Source organism: Cygnus atratus, chromosome 1, assembly GCF_013377495.2.
Source record: "Cygnus atratus isolate AKBS03 ecotype Queensland, Australia chromosome 1, CAtr_DNAZoo_HiC_assembly, whole genome shotgun sequence".
In the NCBI taxonomy this organism is placed as follows: domain Eukaryota; kingdom Metazoa; phylum Chordata; class Aves; order Anseriformes; family Anatidae; genus Cygnus; species Cygnus atratus.
This window is the reverse complement of record NC_066362.1, coordinates 133,116,692-133,129,965: the sequence shown is the minus strand read 5'-3', so window position 1 is coordinate 133,129,965 and position 13,274 is coordinate 133,116,692. Positions and strand designations below refer to the sequence as shown.

The 13,274-nt window shown below is 35.4% G+C and overlaps 1 protein-coding gene across 5 annotated transcripts in view; it reads left to right on the top strand.

Moving 5' to 3' along the window:
• The window catches only part of STS (steroid sulfatase), a 120,197-nt gene that overhangs the window by 62,461 nt on the left and 44,462 nt on the right, over positions 1-13,274 (top strand). For all 5 annotated transcript variants that reach the window (XM_035542096.2, XM_035542095.2, XM_035542094.2 and 2 more), the window contains exon 10: positions 6,715-6,852. In XM_035542096.2, coding sequence (XP_035397989.1) covers positions 6,715-6,852 — 138 coding nt within the window. The remainder of the gene's footprint in view (positions 1-6,714; positions 6,853-13,274) is intronic.

Below are 13,274 nucleotides of genomic sequence, written 5' to 3'. Positions count from 1 at the left end.
CATCTTAACTCTGAGCTTTCTTATCCACTTGTGTTTCTATAAATGCAAAGGATCATTCTGACTTTCCCATTTACAAAGTAAGTTGAACCCTACGTGAATAAGAAAATAAGTGATGTGGTACTCATCTCTTGGGAAAATGTATCTTATGCTAATTATAAGTCAAAAAATTGGTTGATTTATTCATAGTTGCTAAGCAGTACATGCCTGATCTGTTGTGCACTATGCTGAAAATTTATCCTGAGGGTCTGAAAGACACATTATACTTATAAGACTGTATAAACAGTCACAAGCCACAATTACAAGGCAATCCAAATCCAAACACGAAGCAAATTTGTACTGGTAGTTTAGCTGACCCCACACCAGATAACTTGCTACTTTTCTAGAAGATGGCCCTTCTCTGAGCCCTTAAACTGATTATTCTTGTCTCAGCCTGTGTCTAGTGGAATCTGAGAGAGAAGGTTTTGATATTCTACAGACTACCTGGACCTAACCACTACTGATTTGAATGGTAATTTACCCTACACTATAGATAGTTGAATCTGAGGCAATTGCCTCACCTTCCCCCATTGTGAAAAGAATTCAGAATGTTTCAGAATAGAAGGAGACTGGTGGAGTGAAATAGTTACTGATGAGAGCTCAATGTCCAGAGACTTATCAGCACATTGGAAGAGAAAGGAAATTTACTACTTCAGACCAGATCTATTGTGGTCCTATAGATTGAATGTCTCAGCAATAGCGCCTTAGGTGTAGTCTTGGAATCCTTCCTTGCATTTAGTTAATTTGAAAGAATGCAGGTCACAGAATCAGAGAGCTTTTCTATGCAAACAGAAGTATATTAAGCGGTGATGAATAGATTTACAACAAACGTGCATTCCTGATCGTAATTAAAACACTGATACAGATGTGCTTTTTCAGAATCAGATGGTAGTTGTTTGGCATAATGTCCTGTAGACATTGAAGATCCAGCTAACCAGTAGTATTAGGAACTTGACATATTATAGACTCCAGCTTTGTACTTTGAAGAAGACTGCATTGTAAGGACTGTTTCTATCGCATAACTTCAAAAATAACAATAGCAAAGTGAGACTGGTTCAAGATTTTCTGCTGAATCTAAACTCTTTTTTTTTTTTTTTTTTCAGGAATTATATGTATTGCAATTAGTTCTGTATTTTCTTTTTGTTCTAGTCAGTTATATTAGCTATTATTCACTCTCACCTTTGAGATTCATATGTTAATGCTCCCTCTATACAGAATCACAAGTCGTCTTAGGTGGGTGTGTTCTATTGATGGGCTAGATAATGTTCCATAATATCATCTATTGCATCAACCCAGAATTCCCACTTTCTAGTGGTTGTATTCTAGCTCTGAATGTTAAACAAATTTCATGCAGGCTTTATGTACTGTTCACCATATGTGCAACAATGTCTTGTTTTGCTGTCAGTGATTTTATTGTTTTCCATCTTTACCTCAAGCGTTGTGCTCAATGAGTAGGTCTGAAAGTCATAATTACTTCCCCACTGCAAAGACAAACTGATTTACATATTTATCAAGGGGAAACTGGATGGCTGTAAGCATACCACAGAAACATTTCCATATTTATAACCTGAAATGTACAAAAGCTAAAATTAAGATATGGATGTCTTGGTCTTAGTTACTAAGCTGACTTTTATACAAAGGTTTTAGTCAGTGTATTTTGTAATCAGATTGGTCCATTAAAGAATGAAGTCTCTTTTTTCATCGTACAAAATCAACATAGAGATTAAAATGTTTGTTAACTTATGAATGATGTTTTGCAGATATTGCAACATTAAGTCTTCATAAGGTGAAAGTCTTTGAATCTGGAAGAGATGATGAAGTGGAATTACCTAAATTTAATTTCTGTACCAGGCATAAGATCCCAAGAAGTTTAATATGTTAAAAGCTATATAACTGAATGACATCAATATCTGTTCTGGGAGGAATATGGGCTTCCAGATACTTATGCATGTTGGGGTAATTTGTAGAAGGTTATGCATGTATTCAAAGCACTCCTAGCTTGCCATTCACAGAGGTAAGCCACTTCATCAGTCTACAAGTTAGTTGTGATTGTGATCAGTGATGGTTTTGAAAGGAAGCATTAGTATTAGAAGGGAATTCTGAAATATAAACTAAATGAAAAAATCTGCCTCTTGTAGGCAGAGATGTGATGGCTGATCTTCCTAGATTAGTCTTTGTCCAATAATTGTCTCAAATTTACTATAACCTTCTTGGCATGACAGAGTCATGTGAAAATCTGCTGGAGTGGGATAAGATGTTCTATTTACAAAAATTTCCTTTACCATCAACTATGTTGTCCTGAGACATGCTTAACCCTCATTCTGAATCCTGTTGTTTCTTTGAATCAGGCATACTGCTTTAAAGCTTTCCTAATGAGTGGAGAGACCGTTTTTTCCTAATGCTTAGATTACACAGAGGTATTCTATATTCTAGAGATTATTTTTTTTAATGTAATTTCAACAAGACTAAATTATTTCAAATTAATACTGATAATTCTTCTGTCCTATTGACTTCAAATGACAGTAAGCTAATTTATGAAGCAAATACATTTTTCATATGCTTGCTTGACTAAACCTTTGAACAGATTTCCAAATCATTAATGCATTGTTAAACACCGTATTGTTTTTCAGTGTTTGTACCTTGTTTTCAAACGAATAGTCATTGTTTATAAACCCTATAACCTAATGTACATGAGTACCGTGGGAGTCTTACATGGTTCAGAACTCCAGAAATTAATTTCAGCATTAGATAGGCTGGTTCAGCTACCGTTTATGCTGTGTTAGACAAGTTGAATAGCGTCATGGCACTTGCAGTTTCCTACTAATGAGCAGAGTCAATTGCTCTTATCGCTTTCACGTGGCTATCACTCCAGTGAAATTGGCATTTTCGCTTTAAGAATGAAACAGCTCTATAATTTAACATAGCTTGAAGCAAGAGTGGAGAATAGAATGTAGAGAGCTGTCCTCAGTATATTTTGGAGGAAGTTTTACTTAAATTTTGGATCGTTAGCATATTAACTGAAACAAGCAACATCTTAATGCTGTCCTTAGTCTATTTTGTATCTTAAAATATAGAAATGAAAGAATGGTGTCCAATGATATAATGCCTTTGTCTGCTCCAATGTTAGCCACCTGAGCTGGAGTATGTATTCCTGGAATGGCAATGGGAGGAAAAAGTTGCACTTAAATTATAGTTGTTCAATAAATTCAGAAATTATGCAGTTCCTTCAGTGTTCAATTGATTTTGTTGTTTGGAATGTTGTCTTTCAAAATCTGTTCTGTTCAAAGCAGGAAAGTGTAAACAGTGGTATTCGCAGCGATCAGTACAGCTGTTAGCTTTTTAGAACAGTACTTTCAAGTCAGTCTTTTTGATCAAGAATTTTTCAATTTTTATTAATAATTCATACATTGGGGATATTAAACCATCATTGCTTAAACTGAGTTATAGTTTTCCCAGTGTTTTGAGTTATTTATCCTATAGTTTCGTATTCTGGATAATCTCTTTACTTCTACAAACTCTTTTTACATTTGTATTTTGTTCTGCAACTAGCAATGGGATTCAAAAGATAGGCTAAGCCAGCAGAAGCCCTATTGTAATTCAAGAGTACATGATGTATGATACACATCCAGTCATATTTTATGTGTGAAGCAATACAGTTTTACCATCTTCTCTTACTCAGACCTCATTTATCTGTTCACCACACTCATAAAAATGTTACTCACATAGTTGCATTTCTAGCACTTCGGGTAGGATTCATCTTACTTTCCTTGATCAATAATATGAAGGCATTTACTTTTGAGCTAGTTGCCTGTCTTCTCTTTTTTAGGCATGGGGTGAAAAAAAAAAGGCCTTTTTGCAGTTGTGATTCACCTCTTACAAAGTTAGGCAGCTAAAATAGGCAAAGTGAAAATCCACCTTTTTTATTAAGTGAAATTATCCGGGAATGTTTATCAGTCTTAGCTTAATTCTAAAGTCTCAGTGAAATATACAGAAATTATACAAGTGGAATAGTAAGAGTTAGAGTCAATAAAGACATAAGAAAGCAGTAAAGGTTGTATTTTGCTTACTTTATACTATTTGCTTTCAAAAATTGATACAATATATGACAGTATGTCAAAGATATCTGTTCACAGAGCATTTTTCCTCTGGTTACCATTTAGAAATGCTAATAAGCAAATGTATTGTATGTGTCAACAGTAACTATATCATTCAAGTGCATTTAAATGTGTCTTTATCTCATGGTAGCACACACTTTATTGCTTATTTATTCTAGAAGGTGTCAGTGTTCAAGATGAAAACAGAAACTGAAGTTTTGCTTCATTTCTGTCAGTGCATTGTGAGCGCCATTTTCTGACAATAGTGTGGTATTTGAATTGTCAATATTTGTCCACCTGTTCTGAACGATGTTGCTAAATTAAGTTGTCATTTTAGCATTTAGTAATTAACCCTGATTTAGCTGATCCTTCTTCTGTATAAAAATCCAAGTGAAGTAAATGGAAGTTCTGCCACAGAGTTCAAGAAGCTTTGGATGAGGTTTTTTATAGGTTTTGTCTTTTGTTTTTGTTTCTGTTTTCAGGCCAAGTCAAGCTCCTCAGCCTTGTTATGGGAACAAAAAAAAATCATAATGATGATTGTTTTATTTATTTAATTAATTGCGATAATGAGAACATTTTCATTCTCATTTTTCCCAGATTAATTAGGAAACCAGAATTTCCATTATTGAATGACAGCAGGTGTCTCTGATCACCAGAGATCATTTAATGTGATGTACTCCGAGTGGAATTCTTGTTTTATTTTCATTTTGCTTAATTTACAGGATGAATTTGAAAATCCAATTTCATCAAGGAAAACTGTAGGTAAAAAAAAATGCATTTGCTCATTTCATTGCACATTTCTTACTTTGTGCAACCCCATTTGTTGTTACTGTCATGGAATCATAGAATCACAGGTTGATACAGGTTGGAAGGGAATTCTGAAGGTCATATGGCCAAATACCTGCACATAATGTCCTAATTTATCTATGTGCACCACTTTTTTTCTTCATTGCCACCTTTCCAAGGGATGTTATTATTACTTAGCAAGTACAACCTCCAAATGATCTGAGAAGCTAATGGAAGATTGCCTCTTTCTTTCCTGGCACTAAGTCCACCTGCTAAGCAAATAAATGACTTGTCAGATGGATCTGCATGATTTTCCCTCAACCCACCAACTTTAAAATGTCAGCCTTTGTAAAAGATTTTCCTCAGCTCTGTGGGGAAATTTCAGCTACCATGAGGTTTCAGAACATGCATAATCAAATTCTCCTACTCTTACATTTCTTCTTTGCTCCCAGTTTACAAACACGATCAACAGGTATTTAACTGCTGATGTTACTTTATTCATGGCCCTGTCCTTTGAGCTGATAAGAAATTGAGACACTCAACCTTTTTAACAAGGCAATTTTAGAATGCTGCAACATTAAAAACCAAGTGATTAGAAATTAGGTGAGACAACTATTCCTTATCCAGAGGAAGAGAAGACAACAGAACTGATGTTCTGAAAATAGTTAGCAAAGGCTCTATTTCAAAGTTCTTATCTCATTCTCTTTGACATAGTAATTGAGCATCCGCTGATGAACTAATTCTTAGTGGACAGGTGGACAAATCAAAATTAACATTCAAATTGGACCATACTTGGATGTTTAAGTAAAAGGGATAAAGAGAAAATGGTAGTAAAGACAGAATTATCTTTATATGCTCTGGAATCCCTGAAGGACAAGGTTTAAGCTCATTTGCAGGCTGATGTGAAGTATATTCTTATACTTTGGTCAGTTTCCAGGACCAATAATTTTAGATTCCTAATCAGTATAAAATTCACTGTAGCAAGTTTGAAAGAGTGGCTTCACTCTCATTCATAGAGAAGCTCTTTTTAAAAAAAAATCAATCTAAATAGGTTTAAATGTAATTTAACTGTGCTAAGGTAGTGTAAGAAGCCCTTTGTGTAAATGAAATGCGAGCCCACAGTCCCTTGGAGTTTCAGAACATACCCATGGATTGGATTCTTCTTTTAAATATGTGCACGTCTGTGTGTTTATTACCCTGTACATTATGAGTTTAGTCGATGTCTACTCTTGTATGACAACACATTAATGACTAATTAGTAGAGTAGCTAATGAAACCATGTCACCAGCAGAGGCATTCCATACATTAACTTGGTTTTTTTTGTTTGTTTTTAGAATGTCTTATTCTAGCATTCACACTGAGGTTTTTGCCATGCTGCCTCTATAGGTTGCTAGGCAGCACAGCTTTACCCCAAAATGGTTAGCTCTGTTCTGCATGCTGAGACTCTTTCAGATATCCTCGGTGGTTTGAATCTTCTTGCTGTGGGGTTTCCTTGATTGAGAGCAACTGCTTCCAAAGGTCACTGGCTCTCTGTGGATCAGCCCTTTTTTTTTTCTGAAGTGCACAAATCTTCTCATTTTATACTTCAAGAATCCCTGCTGCAATCAAACCGTAGTCTTGACTGCAATGGGCCTTGTGTAATTGACCCCTACTGTATACTGCATGTTGCCAATTGCTATGTATAATAATGTTTTTATGGTAACGATCTTGAAAAAGCATAAAGACAAAAATGTTTGTGCTTGCCAAGGTTAATGAAAAAAGCTTCCCAAAGACATTAAATGTGTTTGTTTGCTTCTAGGGCAGATTCTGGATGTGCTGGAAAAGTATAATCTGAGAAATAAAACTCTTGTATACTTTTCATCTGATCAAGGAGCTCACACTGAAGAAATCTCAAGTTCTGGAGAAGTCCATGGAGGTTACAATGGTATATATAAAGGTGAACATTCTCTGATTTTTTTAAAAACTGTTTCAGAAAATATTTCCTTGGTTTTGTTCCAAAACTGCAATATACTCTAGGGTCAAAAAGTTCAAAATTCAATTTTTAAATAATAAAAAATTGCTCATAACTGTCATACTAAATCCAAACATAGGCAACAAATATAAGGGGCTTACTTGTCAAATACATCAGCTCAACCAGAATGCATGCTTAGCCAGAGCTCTGAGTTTTAACACTATAAAATGTACTCTTGGACTAGCCATAAATCCAACTTTGGAAAGATGTTTGTTCATAGTATTATACTGTCATGGCTGGAGAGCAGCATAGAAAAAAAAAAAAAAAAAAAAAGATGGTTTGTGAGCCATCAGGAACCTTAAATGGCAGCTAAATGCAACAGGGTGAGTGAGATCACACAAAGAGAGGATACAGAGAAGATGGGAGAACCAGCACTGTGTTCATTACAGAAAATGTAGAAAAAGAGAGTTAAGTTAGAAAAGAAAAATGAGTAGTTGGATTTAGTTTGGGATCGGCAAGTTCCACAACATCCAGAGAAGGGTAAGATTTCAACAAACAAAGTCTGAATTAAGGAAAAAAGTTTTGAAAATAATGCATACTATTGAGCTGAAGACTGATTTGGAAACAGAGAGACTTCTGTTAGAAGGAGAGTTATATTCTTTTAGTCTCGAGAAAATTAATACTCCAAATTCTGTTTGTTCTGTGAAGGACTAAAATGTGTTTAAAGTCTGCAATACACTTTCTCCCTGTGATATCACCCAACAATACTGAAAGATACTGTTTATTACAATATAGTGATCATGTAGAAAGAAAAATTCTAGCTTAGCAAACAGCCTTTCTCATTTTGTCCATTCTGATATCCCTGACCTTTGGTCAGCAGGAATGTAATATACCACTGGATACTTTTGAGAATGTGGTTCCAGCATGGAGATGAACAAAATTATTGTCAGCAATGTGTTTTTGAGACAGGCAGAACAAGAAGAGTCAGTAGGATGAGAGAAAGAAGGATGCAGTGATGGAGTAATTGTTTGGTAGCATGGTTATAACTTTCAGACAGGGACTGGTTATAACTTTCAGTCAGGGACTGCTCATAATCAAAGACAGATTGACAACAAGGATTACCTGTGACAAAGTAAAGAAAACAGTATTTTCCAGTGTGCAAGTTGTGGACACATAGCATTAAGAAATTGAACATTAAAATGGCTTTAATAATCTTCAATCTCATTGAAATATGAAAGAAATGCTTAGTTTTGTTATTTTTAATGAAATGCAGTGAATATTCTGTCCTGTTACCAGAGGAAAGGTCCCTTTATTCTTTCACTGGGAAGTGACTGTGTAATTTGTTTTCCCTTCATATTTCAGGGGACAAGACCAAAGAAACCCAGCAGTTTTTGGAAATTGACTTGCCAACCTTGCCACTTTTAATTGTGAGGAGAAAGAAGCAAATTGCCTTTAGGTGTGATTAAAAAAAAAAAAAAGTCTTGCAGAACTATAAAGTCACGGAATAGTTGAGACTAGAAGGCACCTCTCAAAGTTTCTAGTCTTACCTCCTGCAGAGGAGGGCCAGCTGGAGAAGGTTGCTCAGGGCTCTGTCCAGTCAAGGAGTCAAGGTTTGAAAATCTTCAATGATGAGGCTTCCAGAGCCCCTCTGGGCAACTTGCCCCAGTAAATACTGGAGCAGCCTCACCATAAAAATTCTTTTTCTTATGTTTTAAATGAAATTGCCTTTGTTTCAGTCTGTGCCCATTGCTTCTTGTCCTGTCACCGGGCACCACTAAAAAGCACTTGGCTTCTTCATCTTTACTCAGGTAAATCCAGGTAATATACATGGATAAGAACCCTCCCGAGCCTTCTCTTCTCCAGCCTGAGCAGACCCAGCTCTCTCAGCCCCTCCTTGCATGTTGGAAGATTATATGGAAACCATCTAGCCATTTTCATGACCCACCTTTGAACTCCATGTCCATGTCTCTTTGATACTGCTGAGTCCTGCCCTGGACCGAGCACTCCAGGTGCGTCTCACCAGAGCGGAGCAGAGGGAAGGGATCAATCTGCTGGCAATGTTCTTCCTAAGGCAGACACAGATGTTGTTGGCATTCTTTGCCACAAGGGCATATTGCTGGCTCATGTTCAGCTAGTCGTACACCAGAACCCTAGGGTCTTTCTCTGCAAAGATGCTTTCCAGACAGTCAGTCCCCAGCCTGTTGTGGTGCAAGAGGTTATTCCTCCACAGATGCAGACTTGACGTGTCCCTTTGCTGAACTTCATGAGGTTCCTGTCAGCCCATTTCTCCAGCCTGTCATGGTCCCTCCGAATAGCTGCATGAGCCTCTCTGGGTGAATCAGTTTTGTATTGTCTGCAAAACTGCAAAAAGGAAGAAAGAAAGAAATACACTGTAAGCAATAACAATACAGTAAGGTTTTTAAGTGAGAAGACTCCACTGCTTTTAGTCAGCAGGTATCTTTCTGAGAAATGGCCCTTAGATTTAAGAGAGCTACAAAGGAATTGCTGCCCAAGCAAAACAAGTAATGCCAAAGTCATGAGGTTACAGACTATCAAATGGGTCCCCTTGGGCTAACACCAGAGTGAAATCTGTCTTAAACATTAGCACTTAGGCCTTACATAGTGCTTTAAGTAATTAAGGAACCATATGGTTACATATCTGTAGCTGTAGGCACAGCCTGAGGTGTTTTAGAAGCTCTAAAAAATATTTGCCTTCCAGGATGCCAGACATAAGACATAGGATAAATGACAAGGAGAAAGAAAGAACACAAATACACTGGGGAATATGCCTTCCTGAGGAACATTTTGATTGAATAGTCTTTTCTATTAAGCTTTGCAAAATTTTGTGTTCATACTTAGAGAGTGGGGAGCAATTTGAAATAGATCTTACCTGAATTAATAAAAATCTGTTTGATAGGGTTACCTGGGGAATGATAGAGCTTTTTATTTTTAAAATGAATTGTAGTGTGGTTTACAGTTGCCTCTTATGCTATGCTGGCAAGTACTGTAATAAATGATGGGAAAGAAAATAATCACTATATAAGAAAAAATAATTATTGGATAAGAGACATTTTTAACAAAATAAAAATAAATTAAAAGACCTATGCAATCAACTGAATGTACATTTACAGTTTTAAAATACAGTTAATCCTGTTTTATTTTCCACTCTCTCCATCTCTGTATCAGTCCTCAATTTAACATGTATATTAAGCATCATTTGCAAAAGGACAGAAGTGAAAATGATAAATTGACCGCATAATTAGCAATTTTCGTACATAAGGATTTATTCATATTAATAGTCTGTACAGTGAGGTGTGTTAAAGCTCTGTACATCTCTGGTGGATTTAATAAAAATCAGATCTGTGAAGTCCGTAAATCTCAGGCCCTGATGTAACAGTATACCTAAAAAAAAAAAGGAAAAAAGGGCAATATTTATGCTACTTGTGCTCATGTATACGTGCACTAGGAATTTGCTTCATTTGCAAAACTGGGAGACATGCATGTCCTTTCTCCCTGTCTGCTAGACAATCTCAGTCACTTACCTTTTTGTATATGAGTTCTTTATGAATGTGAATATGAATCAAGCCACTTAACCCTCTTGTCAGAGCTGGAGCAGTATACTCAGCAATAATTGGTTCTGCCCTAAATCAAAAACTCTCTACAGCTCTCCACAAATTGTACTCACTAATTTGTCTTGTTATCCAGCCAAATCAGTACCAATAATAAAATTTAAGAGGAGTTTGGAGAGTTAGGCTTGCACTGCAAGACTGAATGCCAAAAAAAGGAGACATTGAGAGCTTTATTAGTCTGGATTCTGACTGTGGAACAGTCACCATAAATTTGGATATCCCTTGAAATCAGAAAACAAAGCTAATATAGTGTTTAACCAGTTGTTGTCAATATACAGTCTGGCTTTTCCTTTTCTTAGAAGACATGCATATATATACAGAAGTGATGGATTAAAACAGTGGCCCCTCTTTCCAGTTTCCTTTTTCTGACAGTCAAGATCAGAAGCTTCAGAGGAAGATGCAGGAGCTGTGGTAAATAAAGAAGATCCCTAAGAAAATCTCCTAATCTGTAGTATGACCTTGGTCACAAATCTTGACAATTTAGTTTCGACAAAGGCTTTTAGCATTATGCATTTAGCATAATTTTTCACCATATAAATATGAAGGTCCACTTTGAGTTGTTCTAAATTCTCAGCCTAAATTCTTTAGCAATTAAATCTATAGTATAGAAGACAGTGCTTTCACTTGCTGCAGATTTCATTGAACATATCCTTGAAGTTTTATATTATTTCCTCTTTGTTAAAGGAGGAATAACTTATTTATATCTTCCTCACCTTGCCTTTGTTTTCTATATTTTTGTTGTCCCTCTTTCACCTTATTAGCGCATTCATAAAATAGTTGTCTGGTCAGTCTCTCATCAGTCTTACCTGATGAGTTTTCCCTTGCCCCTAATTTCCTGTTCATTTTCTTATATGAAATATTTCTAATTGGCAATATATCCTCTTAAAATGGCTTGACAAGTTTTGCCTTTCGGTGTTTGCCATGAATATCGCTTTCCAGTTATATACTTCAATTTTTATGTTATCAACTTCATTCTATTTCCGATCTGTTGTCTTCGTACCTTATTGATTACAGATGTGCTTTAAACTTCAGTCTTTGCATAGGTCCTTTTTTTCTTAAGTATAAAAATTAAGTTTATATTATGAATAACTAAGAACATAGACTCTACTTCAGTTATTTTTCCTCTAATGTCCATTACACTGAATATATTTATACAGAATTTGAACTTGCATCTTGTTTCCTCTTGGTGTGAAGTCCATTATCTTTTCTTCTGAATTTGATCAACCTATGATACTCTGTGTCATACTTAGTTTTCATGTCTCTCTCCACTTCCAAAATTGAAGTAATTTTATTAAAATAACAAGGGACTTAGTAAAGAGTTGAATCAAGGTATCTTACTATTGACTTTTTTTCAGGTGTCATAGGCTGCTTGTTTTATCTCTTTGTTTTCTGTCTGTTGGGCACATTTTGATTCATGACAACCTTTTGTCTCCTAACCCATGATTAATATTCCAGAAACTTTTCCTGAAAGTTCCTGACAAAGATCTTTCAAAGGTTTAAACGTAGATACAGCCTCTATAGCAAAAACAATGGCTATTTTAGAAAGAGTTTCTTCCCAGCAGCTCAAGATCTTCTTGCCTGAACTCCTGAAGGACTCTTGGGTGCACACATGGTAATATACTTTTTCCTAGCTACTTAATAGTTTTAAATGATCAGTTTAGATCTCTTAGAAGTATATTAGTTCCTGTGAACCTGTTGGACCAATAGGTCCTTTAGCAATATTATTTCTTTTGGAAGCTTCTAGTTGATGATACATGGTACATGATGCATGACAAAAACAGTGTTTCTTAGACCTTAGTCCCTCACATTTTAAATCACAACTATTACAGATTTGTGAGAGCTAAACAAAGACCAGAAGAATCCATTCTCTAATATTTTTATTGAAATGTGTACAATTTCATACACTACAGTGGCCAGTTCTTTCAGCAATGTTTCTTGAAGTTATTAGTAAACCTTTTCCTTTCTGTAATTCACAGAGAAATCAAACTGACCCTTACTTTGGCCTCAGGAACTATGCTAACGCATATTTAGCAATATTAGTCAGTTTCACTTTTGACTTTAATGAAAGCAGGCATTGACCTTTGCTTCCAATGTACTGTATTTTTATATTTTCTGAAGTGATCCAAATTTTTTAAATAATGCAGCCATCTTGTAAATTTGACTGAAGCAGAAAACATCCTGAGAAAGAAGTTCATTTATTTAGAAGAAAGATTGAAATGATAATATGTGCACATGAGCTATGTCTATTAGCTTCAGCTGTATAAGAATACTTCAGGTTGAAAATTAACCAAAGAAGTATACAGAAAGAATAAAAAATCAGTATAATAATGAGTGGGCTTGCCATTGAAAACAAATTACTGTTTGGTAGTTTTGTAAGATAAACAATCATAACCAGCTTTGATTGTCAATATTTACAGGCAATTAATTTCCTTGTATTTTTCACTCATTCGGGAGAATAAATAGGTTTGCGAGGCTTTGTTTTTATAAGAAAATAAGAAGGAAGGAAAGGGTAGTATAGTTATAATCCAAGTGATCTAAAGAAGTTAATTTAAATAGTTTTCATTATTTATCGTTTAAAATACTAGTAGTGTTATACCACAGAATTTTCCTTTATGTATTATCTTTTGTACAAGCTCTATTCCCAGAGTTAAACAGCAGTCAATTTAAACTAGAGGGGGGGAAAAAATGAAAAAATGAAAAAAAAAAAAAAAGATATTTTTATAGCTAAGATTTTAAATGAGGTTAAAATGGAAATTTGAGATCGTGTTTTGGATGACC